The following is a 20,990-nucleotide window of genomic DNA, read 5'->3' as shown; positions in this document are numbered from 1 at the left end:
CCCGCAGTCTTGTGTCGCAGTGAGTCGGCCTAGACAGGTTCGGTGTTCAAACCCTGCAGAACGGCACGCCGGGACAAAACGGTAAGTGTGTCTGAATCTAATCACAAGTTCATGACGGCCGATGCATGCTACCGGGGCCCCAGAATGGCTCAACGCCGTCAACGAGAATCGTGATGCTAATTTCAATCGTGCTTGGTCTATTATTTTTAGTGTAGAGCTTGGCTGTAAGGGAATGTGTGGAAAGGGAGCCTTTTTTTTTATTCCCCACGTCCTTTAGCCGTGATTGTAGGATGATTGGGTGCGACTGTTCACAAGATGCCCTGTGCGATGCATGTATAAAATGTCTGACCTTTAGTTCAAACATTAACCTTTAAACATATGAGTAGTGTTAGGCAGTTTTGGCAATGTGACAAATGTATGCGTCCGTCTGACTTCATAAAGAAATGTATCTCAATTCTATTTATGCTGGTACGTTTCCCCCCTTTTTTCCTCTCACGCTATGTCCATTGAATTTTAAGAATATTGTTGTTGGATCTTATTTTTTTTTCAATTGTCTTTGAAATACAGATGTTCAGAGGGAATCAGAGGTCATCTTTATTTTCTAGCCTTGCATGCACATGTGTGTATCTCCACTTGGCATTTCACTGTGGAAAATCTTCCCAACCATGCAGTATACATGCAGACGTGAGACGTCCAGTCTAACTTGACGTCATGCTTTGTTTACTTGTATGATTCCTTGTGGGAACCAGGTGGGGAGGTGGAGACATTATTAGCAACGAGCAATTAGTGCTAAAAAAGAAAGCATTGGGATACCTACAATGTACGTAAATACAGTACAATGTACATCTAGGTCTACAATTGAAATTAAAAGCTTGAAAACAGAACACTTGTTCATGTATACAGTCAGTCTATTTTTCTGTTCCTATTACCTTGGCACTATGTAATTTGCCATCCAAGTATTAAGAATGACTTCAAATTATTTTGTGTTTGCTGGGTTAAGATAAGTTGCTCTTGAAGGACGTCCGCATTAAAGAGTGCAATTTATAGAATGACATTAGCCCGTTAATGATTGTTGCAAATCAACCTTGACCGTACATTTAGGTGTCAGTTAAGATTTAAAACTTTCTGAGGAATCCAAGGCCAGCTATGTAATGTATGGGCTGCATACAGGAACAAACCTACTACAGAGGACCGTTTTGAACAAAAGACCCAACTCCTGAGGACTGAAAGGATCTGTTGTTCTCCCTTTGTGTGTCTGTCCTCGGGGGGGGGGGGGGGGTATGTAGAACAAGTACATACTGGTTCCCGCGCATAAAGTACGCACAGAGAATTTGGAAAAAATGTAGCAACCTGACGCCACTTCCTCACTTTTGTACAAAGTCTGTGGAGAGTCAAGAAAATTTTTGCAAGTATTTCCTAACAAAATTGGAAATATTTCTCAGTCCCAGATTCATGTCTAATCATCATTTTTGCAACGAATGACCTTCAAGTATTTCATAACAAAATTGGAAATATTTCTCAGTCCCAAATTCTTGTCTTATCATCATTTTTGCAACGAATGACCTTCATTGAGATGATATATGAAGTAAAAAGTGGCGTCAGGTTGCAACATTCTTTCCGAGAATTTTTTTTTTTTTTAATGTGCACAAAGCCGTCTTCCCCAAACGCTTCCTTTTTTACTGTTGAGGGGGTACTTGTGCACCGAGCCCATAGACTTTCCTGAGGAATCCATGTACTTTACGTACATGCTGTATTGATACAAGTAGGCCTACTGATTTATTGTACACTCTATACACGTACCGGTACATGTACCTTATATTCATGCAAAATGCTCATGACTTGGCTCACAAGCTTTTTTTTAATCTTGGCAAAAAGCTCCTCCTATTTGAAAGACGGACGGACGAGTGACCTGATCTGAGGTCAAATTCTTCACAGGATCACCCTTACTCATTAGTAGCAGGACCACTATTAGGGGCCCCTGATCCTGAGAGCCAATATTTAGCTGTCAGTGCTGGCCAGTAAGCCAATTTGCACTGGCTTAGGGAGGGTTTACAATTGGATTTTCGTCCGTTTGATGTATATGAAAAGAAGGCGACAGATCCCTTTTGGCCGATCTACAAGTCCAACAGGGTCAGTCCAGAGTGAGCCTTTACTCATGGGTAATAATTCGAAAGGGGGGTCGGGAGGGGGGGGGGGTTGGGAGGGGGGCTTCTGCTGAGCGTAAAGCCCTTGTACATAAAGGGTCTGAATCCTTGGCCTACTTTCAGTAATGCCGGCTCCTGTTTTTTGTTTGCCTACAGCTAGAATTTGCTCTTGCATCTGAATTCAAGCCAGGCTCATGAGGACATGCATAAAGCAGCTTTTCGCTGGAATAAATTGTAGATCAGAGACTAGCATGATGGAATTTTCCATCTGGAAATGTAACATTTTAATAGTGGGTCTTTTCATTTCAACATTTAGTTATTTTCATAAAGCCATTGCATAGTCAGTGCTGTCTAAAACTGTAAGAAGAAAAGGAATTTGTATAAAAGATATTGATTGTGTTACCTATAACTAATATTATGTATCATACATCTGATTTGAACTGGCCAGCCAACCCCGGTAAGCTTGATAGGTGAGTGGTAAGACATAGATCTACACTAGTGAACAGGAGGTTCCCAGTTCGATTCCTACCAAAGCAAGCATGTGACTTCTTTCCCGCAATCTCTTGGACAGTGCTGACTACTGAGCTTACAGCTTTAGAAAAATTGGCAAATCCCAATATAGAAAAATATTTCTTAAGTCACAAAGTCCATGATTCTAGTTTCTATGTACCGGTACGTATATTATTAGGTACCCGTACCATGGGTTAGAGTCAAAAGGTAATACAAGTTGTTTGCCGTTGTTGTGATTTGCAGAAATGGATGGATTCGGGGGTTAGTATTTTATAGCAGATATTGTTACACTGAGCTGTTTAAAGTTTTGTGTTCATACCGGTAGATGCTGGAAAAAAACAAGGAAAAAATGCTGTTTTTGTAGTCTGATTGCAAACAAAATGTGGACGAACTAAATTTGATAAATTGGAAACAGTATTTTTTGGGGGAAATTTTTTTTTTTCCAACGATGGTTAGCCGATGATTATTGGAAATTGATATATAATTCCACTTTTCTCAAAAATGATAACACACCAGGTGCTGTTATTTCACAGGATGTTTGAGACTATTATTCTCTTACAGTCTAGTGAGGTATTTCATGATAATTTAGTAGTTTTTGTGTTTTTGATGTTTGCAATGAAATCTTGTATATTTATAGTACCTTAAAGGGAAAATACAACATTTGCAAACATCAAAAAATAAAACTACCAAATCATTTTGAAATACCTTGCTGGACTGTTAGTGAATGACAGTGTAAAGCATCCTGTAAAATCATGGCACCTGGTATACTGTCATTTTAAAGAAAAGTGGTATTTTTGTATCAATTTCCAACGCTGATCGGCCGATCAGCGTTGGAAAAAACTGGCTTTTTTTTCAAATACTGGCCCCAATTGACCATCGCACTTGTTTGCAATCGATTACAAACCTATGAACGGTTACGAGCCAGCTAGACTGGTTCCCTGACCTTACAATTCCCCAATGCATGTAAACTGCTCTGTTTCTTCTTATATGGAGTCAGGGAACCAGACTACAGGAAAATGATTGTTTTTCTTGGTTTTTATAGCATTTTCGAACCCAAAACCTCAAAAAAGTCAGTGTAACTATATTTGCTATATATTTCCAACCCCCCAATTCCATCCATTTCTGAAAATTACAGCAAAAGCAAATGATGTATATTCCCTTTAAGGTTAAGCATACAAATTATACCTGATGGTAGTTATGGTAATTAGCTCATACTTTTATACTTTTATACATGTATGCAAAAATTATACTCTTGTGTTCATGAAATGACGGACACTGATGGTAACAAACAACTTACTCATTATTTTTTTCTTTAACTTGTCCTTGGGTGCTTAAAATGTTATAGAAAACAGTGATGTTTTCAACTTTCAGATATTTACAAATACAATGGATTTGGATCTATCCATTGTGAAACCTATGCAATGTGAATCAATTAGACTTGTCTCCACTCAGTAAGTCTCCACTCAGTAATGGTGCAATCCATTAACTGGATGTTTCGCACAGCTCCTGAACTTGCACATGATGACATTTGGCCATGACTTGAGCACCTTGGCACAGGGTATTATTTCGTTCCCTGGGGATTCCTGGTAGCGATCCATTGCCAGGGTCCCACATGTAGCTCAATCAGTGCATTGTGCAAAGAAACCATTAACACATGCATACATGTACATGTAGTAGTCATAGTAGTAACTATCATGCAGGCCTACCGGGTTGCTCTAGAATGTTCTCGTCTCCCTCTTTCTGCTGATTGAAAATGAGTTTTGTTTCCAAATGAAAGCTTACATGTAGTTGTTTCTGACTTTCAGTACTTCATTGGTTGCATACAGTGCACACAAGTACATGTACATGCATACTGTACATTGTATGTTGCTTGAATTTACATTAGATGTTGCACGGCTTAACTTGCCCCACCCCCCACCCCCCAAAAAAATAATAATGAAGGCTTAGAATATTTCATTCATAATATTGGTTTCAACATGTAAACATAACCAAACATATTACAAATGTAATGTAACTGTTCCAGTGTAAAAAAGTTCACCCTTGAATATGTTCATGTACAATGTGCTTCCAAATAACACAAGATTAAAATGTGGAAACAAATTCCGTACTTTTTACTTGTATAGATCACTTGCAGACAATTTTGACGAAACCTTATGCAATGGGGCAATTACTCTGCTTACGCCAAAATGTATTGCGTAAGTTGTACAACATTTCACTTATGACACATTTCACGAAAGTCTGATAGTACATAAGTCGGCGACGTGCTATAATTATGGCGTAACTTGTGCAATCATTTTAGGTGATGTAAGTTGTGGCGTAGCTAGGGACTGAAAATGACCTATTTGACCAGCAAATCCTGATCGTCGTGGAGCCCGTTATTGCACAACTTATCAAGGTTGATACAAGACACTCACAACTTTATGTTTTAAGTAAATGAAATTCTATTTTACTCGTAACATAATTTTTAGTGTTGCCGAACAATTCCGAAGAAAGTTGGACAAACTAATTTTCAAAATGGCGGGCTGAGGTAATCCAACAACTGTTTTGCGAACGAACAAATTCCCACACAAACAGCTGCGTAAATGCTGTTTTTATCCTCGTCCAAGATGTTTAAATTACTTAAAACATTGCGCAGCTATGCCAAGTTTCGTGAAATCGATCGTAAGTTTATTGCACAGTTGCGCAACAAATTTGTTGCGTAAGTCTTACTCATGGTGCAAGCTGCTCACTTTTTCATATAATCGGCTGTTGGCCACTATGTACACTGTACAAGTACATTGTAGCTCGCATATTTACAAAATACCAATACCTGTTAAAGCTTTTGGATAAATATTTAATGCTCGCGTGTAATTATGCCATACTATGCAAAAAAAGTCAAGTTAGTTAGTTGATATTAATAAATGTTCATTGACATTTTTTTAAAAGATGATGGCACTGATTTACGTCAGAGAATTTATGGTCTTGTTTACGTAATGTGATATGCTATCATCAATAAAAAAATGCTGGCACATGCACTTTATGTACAATGTACGTCATAAAGTGAATTCAGAAATTGTGGATTGATGAGAAAAAAGTAAAACACGTTTTTTTTTCCTTTAGTAATTAATTGATTATTTTTTTTTGTCTGTGCAAAAATTAAACAGAAACAGCTGTACACAAATGAAAACATATTGAAAGTAGGGGAGCAAATGGCATGCTCGAAAACAACTGTTTGAAGATAATGCTAGTGAAACATGAATGCACGGTAACATTCCCAAAATATTTTTTAAAGCTACAGTCCATCATTTGCAGCTATTCAAAAAAAAATATTGTTGTTGAAAAGCTTACTTGGTTTAAAGATAGTAATGGGACTAAACTCTCTGTGAAATTATTCTTTCTGGCAAGCTGTCAATTTGAAGAAATCAATGAAGGCCTTTCCGTTAGTAGCTCCGTTAGTAACAGGCGGTTGCAATAATACGTCAGTTCAGTGCGTGACATCTTGTAGCTGCAATCAGCTGAATGAGAACATGTCCCGGACGCTGAATTCAGGCACAATTCAAAACATGACTCAGCAACTTTTGATTTGAAAGTTAGATCCTAGAATATTGTTTTCTCAGAATATACAGCATTCACTGAGATAAAAGTTTATCAGGTCAGTTTTCAGCACCCTTCTTTAGATCTTGAGCACATTTGTTGCTTCAAACGAACACAATGCACAAATTACAACTGATACACTCTACCTTTAAAATACATATAAAATCATGTACAAAAAACCCCAATTATGTCATGTGCATTTATATGATAGCAAGAAACATCGAGGCTCTATTTTACATTGTAAATTGTCGACCAAAAACCCAACATTACTGTCTAGGAGTATCATTAATATCCTTTCGAGTTTCCATCATGCTTCAGTGTAGCCTAGCTACTGAACAACATTTTATGCAGACTGTACGTGTAGCTGAACATCTTTGAAAGTCAAATGTATGTAATTTCACTGAACCAGATGAGTGCCTTTTCCCCTGATAGCGGTCAGCTTGCAAACGCAGTGGGTCGAGTGTTAGGACGTGTCTCCTCTAGAACCAGAAGTTCAAGAGTATGGTTTCCTGTCACAAAAGGGGGGGAAAAGTAAAGAAAAAAAAAGCAAACACTCAATTCTCGGTACCAGGTTAATTATTTTATGGATCTGCAAAGCGGAAACATTGTAGTAGGCCCTATGCCGGTACAAAGCACAAATTCAATTCAGTAATGTGTACCTGACCGTTGATGTCAGGAACCGGTTGCAGATTTTGAGATTGTGTACATGTACCTACCGGTATAACCAACTTTACAAATTACTTAGTAACTTCTCAGACAATGAAAAAGAAAGGCTTGGAGCGTCATTTGTGGGGAATTTTCAAAATGAAAACCAGGGTACGTGTACATGGGGAAAACAAAACATATTTCACGTTTATGACGCTCGCGAAAGTTGCAGTTTACAACGTCAAGCTATAAAGCTCGCTGTACACACTTGTATCTTGCTGTAATGATGCACAGATGTAATACGTCCGAGGTTTGAATTTTGGGGTTGGGTTTCTTTAACGGGCATAGGCTGCATCCGAATCAACTGTCTAGAGCTAGGTCTAGGTCTGCGCCCATTGAAAATACGCGGGGACGCACTGACAATAGACGTAGCCATAGCTCTGGAAGCCCGTTTTGGACACGGCCTTACCTGGGTACCTGTGTTTTAGTCAATCGGGTACCTGGTTCCCGTACTACCTGTAAATGCACACCCCTAGTGACGGGTAGGGAACCAGCCACAGACAATATACATAGGATGGGATTTTGGCTGATAGCATGACTTTACTGAGCCACTAAGACATTCTGTGCTTAAAGGCATTTAGGTTCATTTGCTTTTTAAGCATTTCATTCCTTTCCAATAATAACACTACACAAAGTCCAAAGAAAAATGGTAAAAACCCAGCCTGTTGAAGTTCAGCTTAGTGGATATTACACTTTGTGTGAAAACAGTGAAAAACCTTTTAATCACAAAACACAATTTCGTCCATAGCACTCTGTGTATTTCACAAAATCAGTCAAGAATTGACTTATCATTGGAAATCACCAATACAGTTCTTTGTTTCTTCTAAATGACAGCAAGCCAGACAGAATAATTTCACGGGGTGTTTATAGTACTGGTCAGTATGATTTTGTATAAAAATTCAGAACCAGTAGATTACTTTTGGGATTAACGCAAATGATCCTATGTGCCTTTAACAAATTATTGGAGCCTTACATGTAGCAGCTTGTTGGGGCCCTACATTTTAAATAATGGGTGAATGGAAAGAAAAAACTTTTATTCTGAAAAAGAGAATTCAAGCAAAAAACAAAGCAGTTAGCTGTTACAACTTTAAACATTCCCACTTCATTTTTCCCAAAGAGCTTTTGGTATTTTTCCACCACACGCACCCATGTGGTTCTTGTGCATGCACATGGGCATGCTTCCGTTTGTTTTAACAGGGACTTGGTTTAAAAGTCGTCACCACGGATTGTTTTCCAGCTGTTTTTAAAAATGTCTCACATCTCACTGATCAGCTGTCTGGTTGACTGAATCATACGTAACTCTCCGTACTGTTGAGATATTTTACACATGTACAGTTTGTATGCTCTGGCAATTTTGTTTAATCAAAATTGCATCGGAACTCAAAACTAATGGCCCGAAAGTGCATGAATTCAGGTGGTTTAAAAATGGACTCTCTTTGAAGCAATTTACGCGTCAGTAACATTTCCCTTCAACATCGTTGAACATCCTGAAAAGCTGGCATGTTGCCAAGTTACAGTACTCGGTGTACAATGTACATGCACATTTTATGGCAGATTTATAGCTTGTGAATTTTAATTTTTATTCCATTGTCCTTCAGAAATAAAGTGGAAATTTTATTGTACTGGTACTTACCGTAGGATAGCTGTATTTTGTTGTATTTCTTTTTTTTTGGGGGGGGGGTTGTAATGTATGTTTATGCTTGTGTATGTTAATGAATGATTAACATAACGAAACGGCCAATCGATCCCGTTAGCTCGGTGGTCGAGTGGTAAGACATCTGCACTAGAAAGAAGGAGGTCGTGGGTTCGAGTCCCACCCGAGTGATTTTTCCAACTTTCACTCGGGAGGTAACACACTGAGTATACAGTGTTTAAATGTCGGTGAAGGGCAAAACCTAATTTGATTTATGTTAATGAATTTATATTTTAAATACTCATTTGGGTAAATGTAATAAAGTTGCCTCTATTCTGCAATGTCCCTTTGTTTGGCGGGAATGGGGGGTGTGGAGATTCTTTTGATAGCTAAATTGGTCTATTTTAGGGAACCAATTTTTTCTTTAAAAAGCAAGTTTCCTATTATGGGACAGATGGTGGTTGTTTTTCCATCTCAGTTAGCGACATCTTGACTTAATTCCACGAACGTTAGATCCTCATCAGCCTTGAATTTGAGGGCAGTCGAAGAGTCTGCTGCGGATTTGTGGTTGAACATTCCGAAGAAAGCGCGTCAGTCACGCATTTGTGGTCAAGGTGTCACGGTAAAAATATTGCTCAGTATCTTGTTTGTCTTGGGTCCTTATCGAAAAAGTCAAATTGTACGCACTGGTTGTTTTCATTTGCAGTCAGGATGACTGCTGCCGAGATATGCTTCACTTGCATGGAAACACCAGATGCCATCTGCCATCTTGTGGCAGCATCTGAATTTACATTGTTTTTGTAATGTCATTTAGGGTGCGTTTGAGTAGCTCACCCGGATCGACTTGGTAAAGGCAGACGGGCTAACCATGAGAGCCACTAATGCTCAAACGCGGGCCATCATGATACTCACGTGACATCTATAGCATAATATTATTATTATTATTATATAAAAGCCGTACAAAATTTGAGTTTTCCATAGGCTTGTGCACAAACATGGATGCGCCCATCAGGCATTACTTTGTACATCGAGTTAGCGCTCTAGTAATTTAATATAGCTCTATGGTCATAACACAAGTGACAGTTGCACGTAGTCAGTGAGATAAGTCACGTATCCTCTACACAAGGATAAACGACTCATCTGAGCTTGTGTACAAAATGTACCGAACAAAATGTCTACATGGGTGTGATATGCCGTGTCCTTGCATAGAACAACACATAGAACACGTAGAACACTGCTCGCGCTGGCGCCCTACAAATTTGACACGCGCACGCATGACGCCCAAGTGCCGTATCACGCATGAAACCAGAAATTTGGGTAAGTCGTTTATCCTTGTGTAGAGGATCTGTGGATAGGTACAATAGGAAACCCAAAGCTGAATCCTGAACGCAGACAGTCTGTCAAGCCAAGAATCAATCAAAAGACATCCAGTGTCCAAACCAGGCTCTTTTTGGTGAAAAAAATCTTTTTACCTTGGACATTAATCTTAAAATTTACAGAAAAAAAGTTTGATAAAGAAATTGCACAGATTTAAAGAAGTATCAAAGAGCAAGTTCTGACATTTTTACACTGAAATTTGTCTATTTTTTTGTGCAAGTTAAAGTTAATTTACTGATTCCTTGAACAGCCTGGTTTTGCCATGGGGCAAAGTCAATACCTACATTGTAAGCCCCAAGTTTTTATCCCATTGGCTGTTTGGTTAGTACCTCAGTTTTGTAAAGATTGACGCACCTTGGGAAAACAAAAACCCTGGCCGAGACGGGTAAAGATCGTGCTTTGGCTTAGCCCTTGCTTGTGCTGTTGGGCGACGTTGCTAGTCGACGTACGACAACCTCGTTACGAGACAATCAGAGCAGAGCACCCTCTTACATGAACTCACTCATCCTTGTCATGCTAGTTGTTTGTCTTGCCCACAAACCTTAGCCAGCTTTTGGTTTGATCTATCTGCTATTTCTACAGTGATCTTTCATCCTTGTTTTTGTTGGTGATGAATTCATGGCTTTTTTTGGGCCGTATTGATTTAAATAACGGGTTGCAGACCTCTCCCCCCCCCCCCTCCCCCCAATAGAAAGATTTTTTTTGGTTGGAAGAGAAAAAAATAATTAAATTTGTTGATGAGCATGGGAACGCAACTTTAAGTTCCCACTTTCTGATTATTCTGACAAGGCCCAGTGCCTAACTGCATCAAGAAATGACAAGCGTCGATAAGAAATCATGTGTGCTCAATTTGCTGCCCACTCTGGGGCTATTTTCTCTAAACTTTTGGATGCTGAACTTTTAAAAGCGTGATCCATCACCTAAAAACTGTCATCATCATTTTAAGACGAACACCTCGGACATAAATAGATCCGCATATAATATTTCAGAGATTACAGAGTACAGATAGGTAGGGAATGTTGATTTTTGTGCAAATTTTTTTGTGAACAATCATTTGGAGGCTTTTGCGTGTAGTCAAGGGTAAAGAAATTGATGGTTTTGGGTGTTATTTTCTCATTTTTCCAATAAAAAAATGAGGGTATGGGCTGTCAGAATAGGGTAGGTAGGGAAACCGGAAGCAGAATTTTTTTTTTTTGGCCTCAGTATATGTCTTCAGATTATCCTCTCTGATTGGTGAGGGGGGGGGGGGAGGAAGTCTTACAAGTAGACCTTCCAGGTTAGGAATCTCAAAATGGAATTTAGTGAAGATCCCCCATGGTCATGTATGACGTCTTCATAGAGAGCAAATGGAGGTTTCGGAGCAAATTTGGTTTCTGGAAAATGTAGAAAAGCATGCTGAAACACACATGTGTGGCGTCGGCACGTTCTTGGTCACATCTATGGTTGTACAGCGCTTGTAAATTGTTTAGCCACTTAGGTAAGGAGTACGCGTGTGTAAGGTAAAGGTAAAGATCCCATAGCCATTACTGGCCGTAGGGGCAGTGGGATGTTAGAGGTCCACTGTGTCTTGGGCGCGGCATATGAGTGGCGGTGCCCAGTCCTCTCCTCTCGCCGTCTTACCTTCCCTGAACAAATCAGGTACCCATTTTACTGTTGGGTCGTCAGAGAGAGTTTTCCAGTTTTTGGTCCGAATGGGATTCGAACCGCCAACCTTCCACTCCGTAGCTCCACGCTCTAACCGCTCGGCTACGAGGCCCCTCTGTGTAGCAATTATAAAAATGTATGTATTGTAACATTAAGTGTAAAACTGGAATAGCATGGAAATAAACAACCTGGAAATTTATTTCCTGAAAACTGGAAATTGCCCTACTATCCAGCTTTCTCATCATGTACATGTGCACCTGTACTGGTAGTTTGTCTGAAATATTCCATTTTGAGGTACATTTTTATGAGATACGCGACTACTGCATGGTGCTGTGGAATTTACTGCACAAAATTGAAACTCGCGGGGAAACATGTCTTTCCCCAAAACTATTGCGTCTAAAGACTTGAGCATTTCACATCTTCTGACCCTGCTTTCTAGAGACGGAGAATGAAGACTTCTTTTAAATGCCCCATATAGACCTGAGATGAAGACATGTATCCCATTCACCCTTGCATAGAACTGTCTGTTTTCTTTGGGTTGGTTGCTCATCTTGGCAAGTCGTACCGAGCAATGCATTCCTGTTCGTTTTGGTTTTCCTGTTTGCTTAGTTTTTACTCCTGAGTGGTTAAATGCAAATGCAATAGCAAATTGGATGTCTCCAAACATTTGCAGCGAAATTTGCTCGAGTTGGAATATGTCAAACTTTGGCAAATTTGTTGGGTGAAAACATGCAGTGACGTCACAAATTTGCTTCACTTTAATGCCAAGTCTTTTTTAAAAAAGAAATTAATTTAAAAAAATGTGTATTGTATATTTTCCTTTACATCCAGGAGTGACAATGTCTGCACATCAATGACTTCACTGTGTTTGCGCTGTCAATCTGCGAGCACTCCTAAACCAAGATGCGTGGCGAAGCGCCCGAGGCAATGCTGACCACAATGCCTGACTGCGACGAGTCTAATAGTTCCCGTTCCACGGCGCCGCTGTCGGTGGCGCGCATGTCCCGCAGTTCACGGAGTTCCAGCTCCCCAGAGCTACGCTACACCTCCTTGGAGCCCTCCCTGTCGACCGCTGTGCCCGTAGAGGGCGCCGATCACACGCAGCGCATCGACGACGACGGTGGCAGCGTCCACTCTGACCTGCAGAGGATTCCCAACCCAGCCCAGCCCGTACACAAAGTCTCCAACGTGACCAGCCAAACCAAGTATGATCTCCAGTGTTGTACCTTGCCCGTGTGCCTCGTGACCTTGCAGCTGTTGCTGGGATTCACCATCATGGTGTTTGGAGTCACAATGTTACTGATGACGCCTTCCGTCAAGACCAGAGATGCGCCATACTGGGCTGGCATTGTGGTGAGTCCTACCTGTCTTTACCCTCATTATTATTAATTATCGTCATTAATTTCCTGTTATGAAACCGTTCGTCGAAAGCGCCCTAGGCACTGTAGCTCACAAACCTGAAGAAACCTCTAGATAGGGAGAAGACAATTAAGAAATGTTTAGTTTCAGTGGTGGGAGGAAAAGCACTGGAGAGAATTCTTGGGGAAAATCCACTGAATCTGGAAGGGACTGAAAACCCAATCCACATGTGGACGTGAGCAGGAATCGAACCCAGGCCATTGAAGTAAAGGTGAGGAAAGGACCACGGCATCAACCTGACTGTCTGTTCGAAATCACTCCCCTTAGAAGTCTCAAAGAGAGAGAGATATGGCAGACTTACGGTACACGTATACATTGTACATGCCAGTGCTGTCTATTGCTTAGAAATCATTCCCATACTTTGTGGCATATTGTGATGCCACAGTGACCAAACCCTTGTACTGTTGCACAGGAGTTGGACACCGTAAACATTGTGGTAAATTGCGTTGTGTCTCAAATTGATATGGTCATTTAAAATAGCCTGCAATCTGGCCATTCAAAACATTGCAGCCATCGACATACACTGGGGTGTGCATCGGAACCGTGTACTCGAGTACCCGACCGCTGATGTCAGGAACCGGTTCCAGATTATGGAATCGGGTACCAGTAACCAATTTACAAAGTACATGTAACTTCTCAGACAGGGAAAAGACCAGAAATGTTTTGAATACCATTTGTGGGTAATTATCAAAATGAAAAGCAGACTACATACCATACGCGGAAAACAATTTACAGATTTCACATTTAAGCGCATTTTAACGCACAACAGATGCTCGCGAACATTGCAGTTTACACCGTAAAGCTATAAAGCCCTTCAGACAACTTCTGGGATTTGAATTTTGTGGTTGGGTTTGTTTTACGGGTACCTGGGTACCCATGTTTTACTTCAATAGGGTATCTGGTTCCCGTACGCATACCACCCATAAATGCACATAGAGTGTATGTATAATATACCATATGCTCTTTTTACAACTGTTAGTACATGTTTAATGTGATGCTGTGGTCCAAAATTGACATGATGTTCTACGGTATCAAATTGGGTTAGGGTTTATAAACAAAAAGTTAGAGTGGACTGTTTAGAAATAAATGATTAATTCTGTCGCTGACATAAATGAAGGCTCATTTGTCACGCAGCACAGGCGATTAATTTGGGAATAGAGCTCGTTGAAAGTAACACCTGCCTGTCAGCCTTGAGTTGATTTATGAGCCGTTTTGTGTTAATGAGAAATATTTCTGAGGGTCACACCAGATACTGGTGGATTGACACAACTTCTGTTAGGCTGGTGGTTTTTGAAGTGACCTGCTTTAGAACTGCTTGACCTGTCATTTCAAGTAAATGGGTTAATTTTTACCCCTTGTCACACTGGAAAATACATTCATATCATTTGATGCCAAGCTCATGTCCCAAGCATCATTGTGTAACGGGGCTTAAATAGTAGAAAATCCAAATTTAAATTTGTAAGATGAATTGCTGCTGGTCTGACCTAGGTGTGGCAATTATTGGGCCCGACATTTTGATCCCAGGAGAATCTTTGTAAAAACCTTTGAGAAAGATTCTCTGCTTGTTTCAAAACATAAGTGTCAGAACGTCTTACTTTTTTTTCAAAATTTTAATTTTGTTTAAAATACCAGACCTGTAGTAATGCCCCGTGAAATAAACATCTCTTTACTTATTTCATTTATTTCAACAACATCCAACAGCGCAGGCGCCAGAACAAAAACGTTTTGTAACCCAAGACAACTTTAAAAAATGGAGGAGTTCCACTGAAATTAAGTAAAAAACAAAATCGATATGTTTGACAGAGCTCTAAACAACAGAAATTGTAGCTCAAACAATGACATGTAGCCATTGAAGCTTCTGTCTTTGAATTACAACTTCACAATTTCTGATGATGTTGAACTATAACTTCACAATTTCTAAATTACAAAAAATCACACACACAAATTGATAAAAACAAATCAACAATGAATCATCCTTTTATCTATTACGGAGGTCGTAGCAGGCATTAAACAATAAAGAAGAGATTAGGGCCTATTATTTTCAAAAACTATCAAACTCACTGAAAAATAACTTTGCAAATTGCAACACCTTATCATGACTCGTTGGAATCTTCTGGGATCATTCCATCCCTCTGTTGCTAAGGAGAGGCAGGGTATTGCAGAGCCCCTCATCGTCAGACAATAAAGTAATTGCTCCTAATCACAAGATTTGCTGCCCAGATTGCTGAGTAAACATTCCATTACGGCAGTCTTGTCTCTGCCCCGCAGCAAGTCGCGGATCTACGTGTAGATGAAGCGGAGGCATTCCATCAATTTTTAATACAATTTTCAATGAGAGTTGGTGCTTGCGCCTTCTACTTATAAATTATGCATTTTTAAAGATGGAATAGAGGGTTACAAGTTGTTACTAAGACAAGCTAAGTTTGCGGTAGCACCATGTGAATAAATCTCTTTTGTGAGTATGTGTGGTTCTGAAAAGAACCGGAGGGACTCAACGTTTCGAACAGTATGCTCTGCCCGTCGTCAGGAGAATGAGGGATTCCAACGAAAGAGATTTATTCACATGGTGCTACCCCAAACTTATCTTGTCTTAGTATCTTTCCACCATGCAAACCTTCAAATCTCATCCAAGTTATTACTAGTGTTTGTGATCATCCGCAAGTTCTTAAGACAGAATAGAGCGAGTTTGAGAACAAACAGTGTTTTGGCCTTTTAGCCAATTTCACCTCACCAGAAATAGTCCAGGTCTAAGGTCATTCGGGATGAAATAGCTGGCGAGATGTTACGTGATGTTACGTGAATGCCCATTCCGCTCATAATTAATTATCCCGAATGACCTGTGACCCATCATTGTGAGCATGCGCAGTTGAAATACCGAGCTATAGGCCTATGCTTCTCTTACTGGTTGTCACATTTTACTCTGTTTTTTTCTCGTTTATCGTGTCATTAATTACATGTACTTGAAACAAAATCACCCATTGAGAATCAGCAATGCTACCATTGCATGGTTAGAAATAGTCAGAGTATGCATTTGACTGAGTCAAATTTCATGTACCGGTAGTCACCATATAGTCACTGCCGTGTGGTAAATTTCACAGTCTTGTATTGACACCGAATTTATACTGATTTTCTTAAAATTCCTGCGAGTGCCTTACATGTACCAGTACATGTACATGTGTGGGTAGATGTGCCATATGCACTACATGTGTGCACATATTGAGAGCTTACCAAGATTATTCTGTGTTTGCCATGCTGGGTCGTAGCAGGCCTGTCTCCAATATTTGGCACGGAATTCAATTTTGCGGGTCCTTCAGTTGTAAACATCCCCCAAATAACCTCCATACATGTTTACTTTGAACCTCTGAATGCAATGCACGTTGTGAACAGTTTTCAGCAAACATTACATTTACATACCTACACTTGTACATGATAAATCACTGAACTCAATTTTGCATGCTACCTTTTTACGACGCAAAATCTCTTACAAGCAAAATTGTATGCCGTTTAGACACATCAGTTATATCCGCTCCGTGCACAAGTACCCCCTCAACGGTAAGAAAGGGAGAGTTGGGGAAGACACACCACTTGGAGTGATATTCGAACGCATTGCAAAAGACGCCTGACGCTCATCCGAAGACGCCATGGGTTTGTCTACATTCAGAATAAAATTAGTCGTGCGTACTTCGCGCTATCCGTGTGTGAACCAGTATGTTCTTACGTATGGTACAGGGAACAAAGGGTAACAATAGGGACAATGGTACGGTACCTCGCAAGTCGGTCTTTAGAAATCTTAGTACCCCAGGAGTGAAATGTTATGTTGTTTCAGATTTCAATAGAAACAAAGGAGAACAATAGTAGGGAAGTAAAGGGGGACAATAGTGGTACCCGGCCCATAACTACATGTACCCATATGTGCGGTTGTGTCCCAACGCAGTGTGTTCCATCCAAAGAGACAAAAGAGAGAACAAAGACGCTCACACAAAGTTGCTCTGGCAAAGACGCTCATGCCAAGACGTTTACGCCAAGACGCTCACGCCAAGACGCTCACGCCAAGACGCTCACGCCAAGACGCTCACGCAAAGACTCTCATGCAAAGATGCTCTGGCTTTGTATACATTCAGAACGGAATTGGTCGTGCGTGCTTCGGGCCACACGTACTTCGCGCCATACAAATGCAAACCAGTACGAGCACGTGTTGTGCCCCCAACTGGAGCTCTCAATAGTGGTCAAAAAGTGCCCTTTTTTTCACGCCTGGAGCCCATAATTGTAAACGCAAGTAGTATAAGTTCTTCACACTTCCCTCTCCGAGATGTATATTCTAACTATAAATGTTCCCCTGTCCTGTGTGTATATTAATAGGTAATTCTGTAAATTTATGGTCCAAATTGTTTTTCCTTTCCCTGATACGTTGGTACTTTGCAATTTGCCATTCAAGTATCATTAAGAATGAATGCAAACATTTTTTTATTTGTTGAGTAGGTACTTTGCTATTCATTTATCGCTCTTGGTAGATGACTGCATTAAAGGAGTATGCCACATCAGAATAACAGTATGAAACATACCGGTAGATGTCAGATGTAATAGGGACAGGAAGAAAAGTGGAGCTCCTAAATTTATAGAATACCTTATTTATTTGCACGGACTGTCTCAAGCTCGTATGGTTGCCTTGTACGGTAGATACAATGAGATCAACAATTACATAACAAGTACATGTAGACTGCACTTCACGCACCTTCTCCCTACCTTCAAATATCAGTGGAAAAGTACTGCCAGCATTGTGCACTTTTAATTTAGTTTCAATAAAAGGTCCTTTGAGTTTGATAGTGTCCGCGTCCAGCACCCCCCTCAGCACGTGTTGACTTATCATTCCGGCCGGTTTCCGTGACAGCGGGCAATAACAACAGTGGACGACGAAACTAGAATTTGGGCATGTAAGAAACAGGTGAGGTTGCCGGCACTTGTCCGTCAAGCGCTTGTTTTTAGAAACAACAGCAGCTACAAGCGGAGGGAAGCAAGAGAGAGGACTGAAGCGGGTAAAATGAAAGGAAGATGAAGAGAAAAAAAAACAGTGATAACATCAGCGAACGTGTCGATGTGAAGTGGGGATGACAGCATGAGTGAATTAACATAGACATCAAGCATCAAACGTCTCATAAAGGGCTGAGATGCTTTATCGTAAGAAAGCAATTAGTCCATTAGAATAAACACATACATGTAGCAAATGTCTGCTGATTTATCTGATTAGAAAATTCAACTATCACTTGTGATGCCTGGACACGCACATGTATTTAAGTATTAAACATAGAGAATGGGGTTACATATAAAACACGTAATGTAAATGTGCTGTGCATGTAGAAATCTTGCGTAACATTTTTTTTTTTTCAAAGGTAAAATGTATTTCAAGTTTCCAAGTTTATGCCATAAAGCCAGTACAAGAAGTAAACATAACACAAGATAAAAGATTAATTATACTCAAATATACATTCCTTAAGTGAGATTAATCTTAACCACTGATATTTAGATTCTTTCGAGAGCTCACTGATGACAAAATTACAAACATATTTTAGAAGATTATGTTATACGTACACGTGTGTAGTAAGTAAAGTAAGGTCCGTCACGAGCATATAGGCCTATCTCATCAGGTTGGTATTTTATCTCCAGTTTTCTAGGCATGAAACAACCAAGGATATCCAAGTGGATTGGATACCAGTCCATCGCAGGCTACTCCCCAGCCAATGCGGGTACCCATGTATACTCCTGGGTGGAGAGAGGCAAGGGGGTTGCTGAAGTGGCTTGCCCAAGGACACACTTATGGCCAGCAGCTGGATTCGAACCCCTGACCATCTGATCACTAGGCCAAACTCCCAACCACTAGGCCACACTCCCCTTTATTACTTCAGGAAAACAACTTAGTGGACTTTTCATAAAATATTTTGGATTTGAACTTGTTGCCCAGCACAGCAAGCAAATGTACCAAATGAGCAAGGATATTGACAAAAGTTGCTCATATTTACCATTTATCATTCACCCATGTAGAATCAAACACAAATTTCACACTTTGATCAATGCACATTATTATGCTTATAAATCTTGTGCTTTAGTCACCCATACGTGCATGTTGAATGCGTCATTGAAATGAGCGTGGGCAGTGTGAGAATTTTCTCTTTAATTTGACCACTATCTTCTTCATGGTGATTCATAGTCATATGTAGAACAGGTTTTTTTTTTTAGAGTGTTCAAGTAATGGCAAAAAAATGTGAAAATTATCAGGGATCACATCTAGCCTGACTGTTAAGTTGAATTTACCAGCCCCCTTTGCACACATGTGTACTGTGGGTAAAACCTGCACGATCAGTAGTACTATTGCAGGAAGCTTTGCCAATTAATTTTGTAAATGCTTTCTGCTGTCGTTTACATAATCTCCGTTTGATTAAATTTGTGCAACTGTTGGTGAATGACCTTACAGGATAAAAAAAAATTCTTTGTCTTTGACTTAATTACTGGCTGTGGTACAATACAATGCTTATATTTACTGGTACATATAGCACAGTACATTGTAAAGTTCAGGTGGGTGTTTATACATCATGTTAAACCTAAATAGGAATGTTCACGCATGCATACATAGTGCCATGTGTATCTAAATGTATAGTGAAAATATTTCTCAAAAGTGACAATTAACTTCTGCTTATGGCGTCTCGTAGCAGAATAAGATATTTTTGTATCTCGATGAAGTAGTCCAGGTCAAAGGTAATTTGGAATAAAAACGCTGACTCGACTCAAGCATCTTGTAATAACCGAGATGTTATGTGAACCCGCAGTACGTCCATTCTGCGCGTCATGCAACTGTCTCCTTGCGCTTTTATGAGCCTTATGAATGTTCGATTATCCCGAATGACCTGTGACCCATATCACTGCACTCAACTTGCGCAGTTGAAATACCGAACTGGCATATTGAGATTTTTCTCACCTGCGTACACTTTGCTTTTTTTTTTTTTTTTTTTTTTTTAGTCATTTTGGGAAGGGGTTTTGAGGCAGTGACATAATGCCATATGGACAGCTCTTGTAACAATTATATTACATATTAGGCCTAATTAGTTATTTCAAGGTAAATGTATTCTACAATAGGTACCCGGTACATGTGCCATTTGAATTCGGACCATCTGTAATTACATGTAGAATTAAAGAGATGAGAGTATTCGATATTATTTTTTTACCTTTTCCACATACCTGTACTCCGTACATGTACAGTAAAGAATATCCTCGCAGACCACACGTTCATGTTATTTAAATTTTGACAGGGTTTGCTTTGTTAAAGGGAAAATACAACATTTGCAAACATCAAAAAATAAAACTACCAAATCATTTTGAAATACCTTGCTGGACTGAATGACAGTGTAAAGCATCCTGTAAAATCATGGCACCTGGTATACTGTCATTTTCAAGAAAAGTGGTATTTTTGTATCAATTTCCAACGCTGATCGGCCGATCAGCGTTGGAAACAACTGGCTTTTTTTCAAATACTGGCCCCAATTGACCATCGCACTTGTTTGCAATCGATTACAAACCTATGAACGGGTACGAGCCAGCTAGACTGGTTCCCTGAACTTACAATTCCCCAATGTATGTAAACTGCTCTGTTTCTTCTTATATGGAGTCAGGGAACCAGACTACAGGAAAATGATAGTTTTTCTTGGTTTTTATAGCATTTTCGAACCCAAAACCTCAAAAAAGTCAGTGTAACTATATTTGCTATATATTTCCAACCCCCCAATTCCATCCATTTCTGAAAATTACAGCAAAAGCAAATGATGTATATTCCCTTTAACATTTTCAAGCATGCATATTTGAAGTTCAGTGCTTTTTCCGTGGTTTTTAAATTTGTTCAAGACCTGAATGCGCACCATATGAATGTGATCTGAATCTATAGAATGTTTTGCTGGGCCTACAGGTAAAAGGCCAGCCTCTTGTCCTTTAACTGACTGAAT

The 20,990-nt window shown here is 39.8% G+C and overlaps 1 protein-coding gene across 1 annotated transcript in view; it reads left to right on the top strand.

Annotated features, from left to right (window-relative positions):
* Nucleotides 1-20,990, top strand: part of LOC119726695 (sarcospan-like) — a 72,745-nt gene that overhangs the window by 16,347 nt on the left and 35,408 nt on the right. The window contains exon 2 of the mRNA XM_038198494.1: nt 12,418-12,939. Within this exon, the coding sequence (XP_038054422.1) occupies nt 12,490-12,939 (450 nt within the window). The 5' untranslated portion in view covers nt 12,418-12,489. The remainder of the gene's footprint in view (nt 1-12,417; nt 12,940-20,990) is intronic.

This window comes from Patiria miniata, unplaced genomic scaffold (assembly GCF_015706575.1).
Source record: "Patiria miniata isolate m_02_andy unplaced genomic scaffold, ASM1570657v1 HiC_scaffold_2, whole genome shotgun sequence".
In the NCBI taxonomy this organism is placed as follows: Eukaryota; Metazoa; Echinodermata; class Asteroidea; order Valvatida; family Asterinidae; genus Patiria; species Patiria miniata.
The sequence above is the reverse complement of the archived record's forward strand: the minus strand, read 5'-3'. Positions and strand labels throughout refer to the sequence as shown.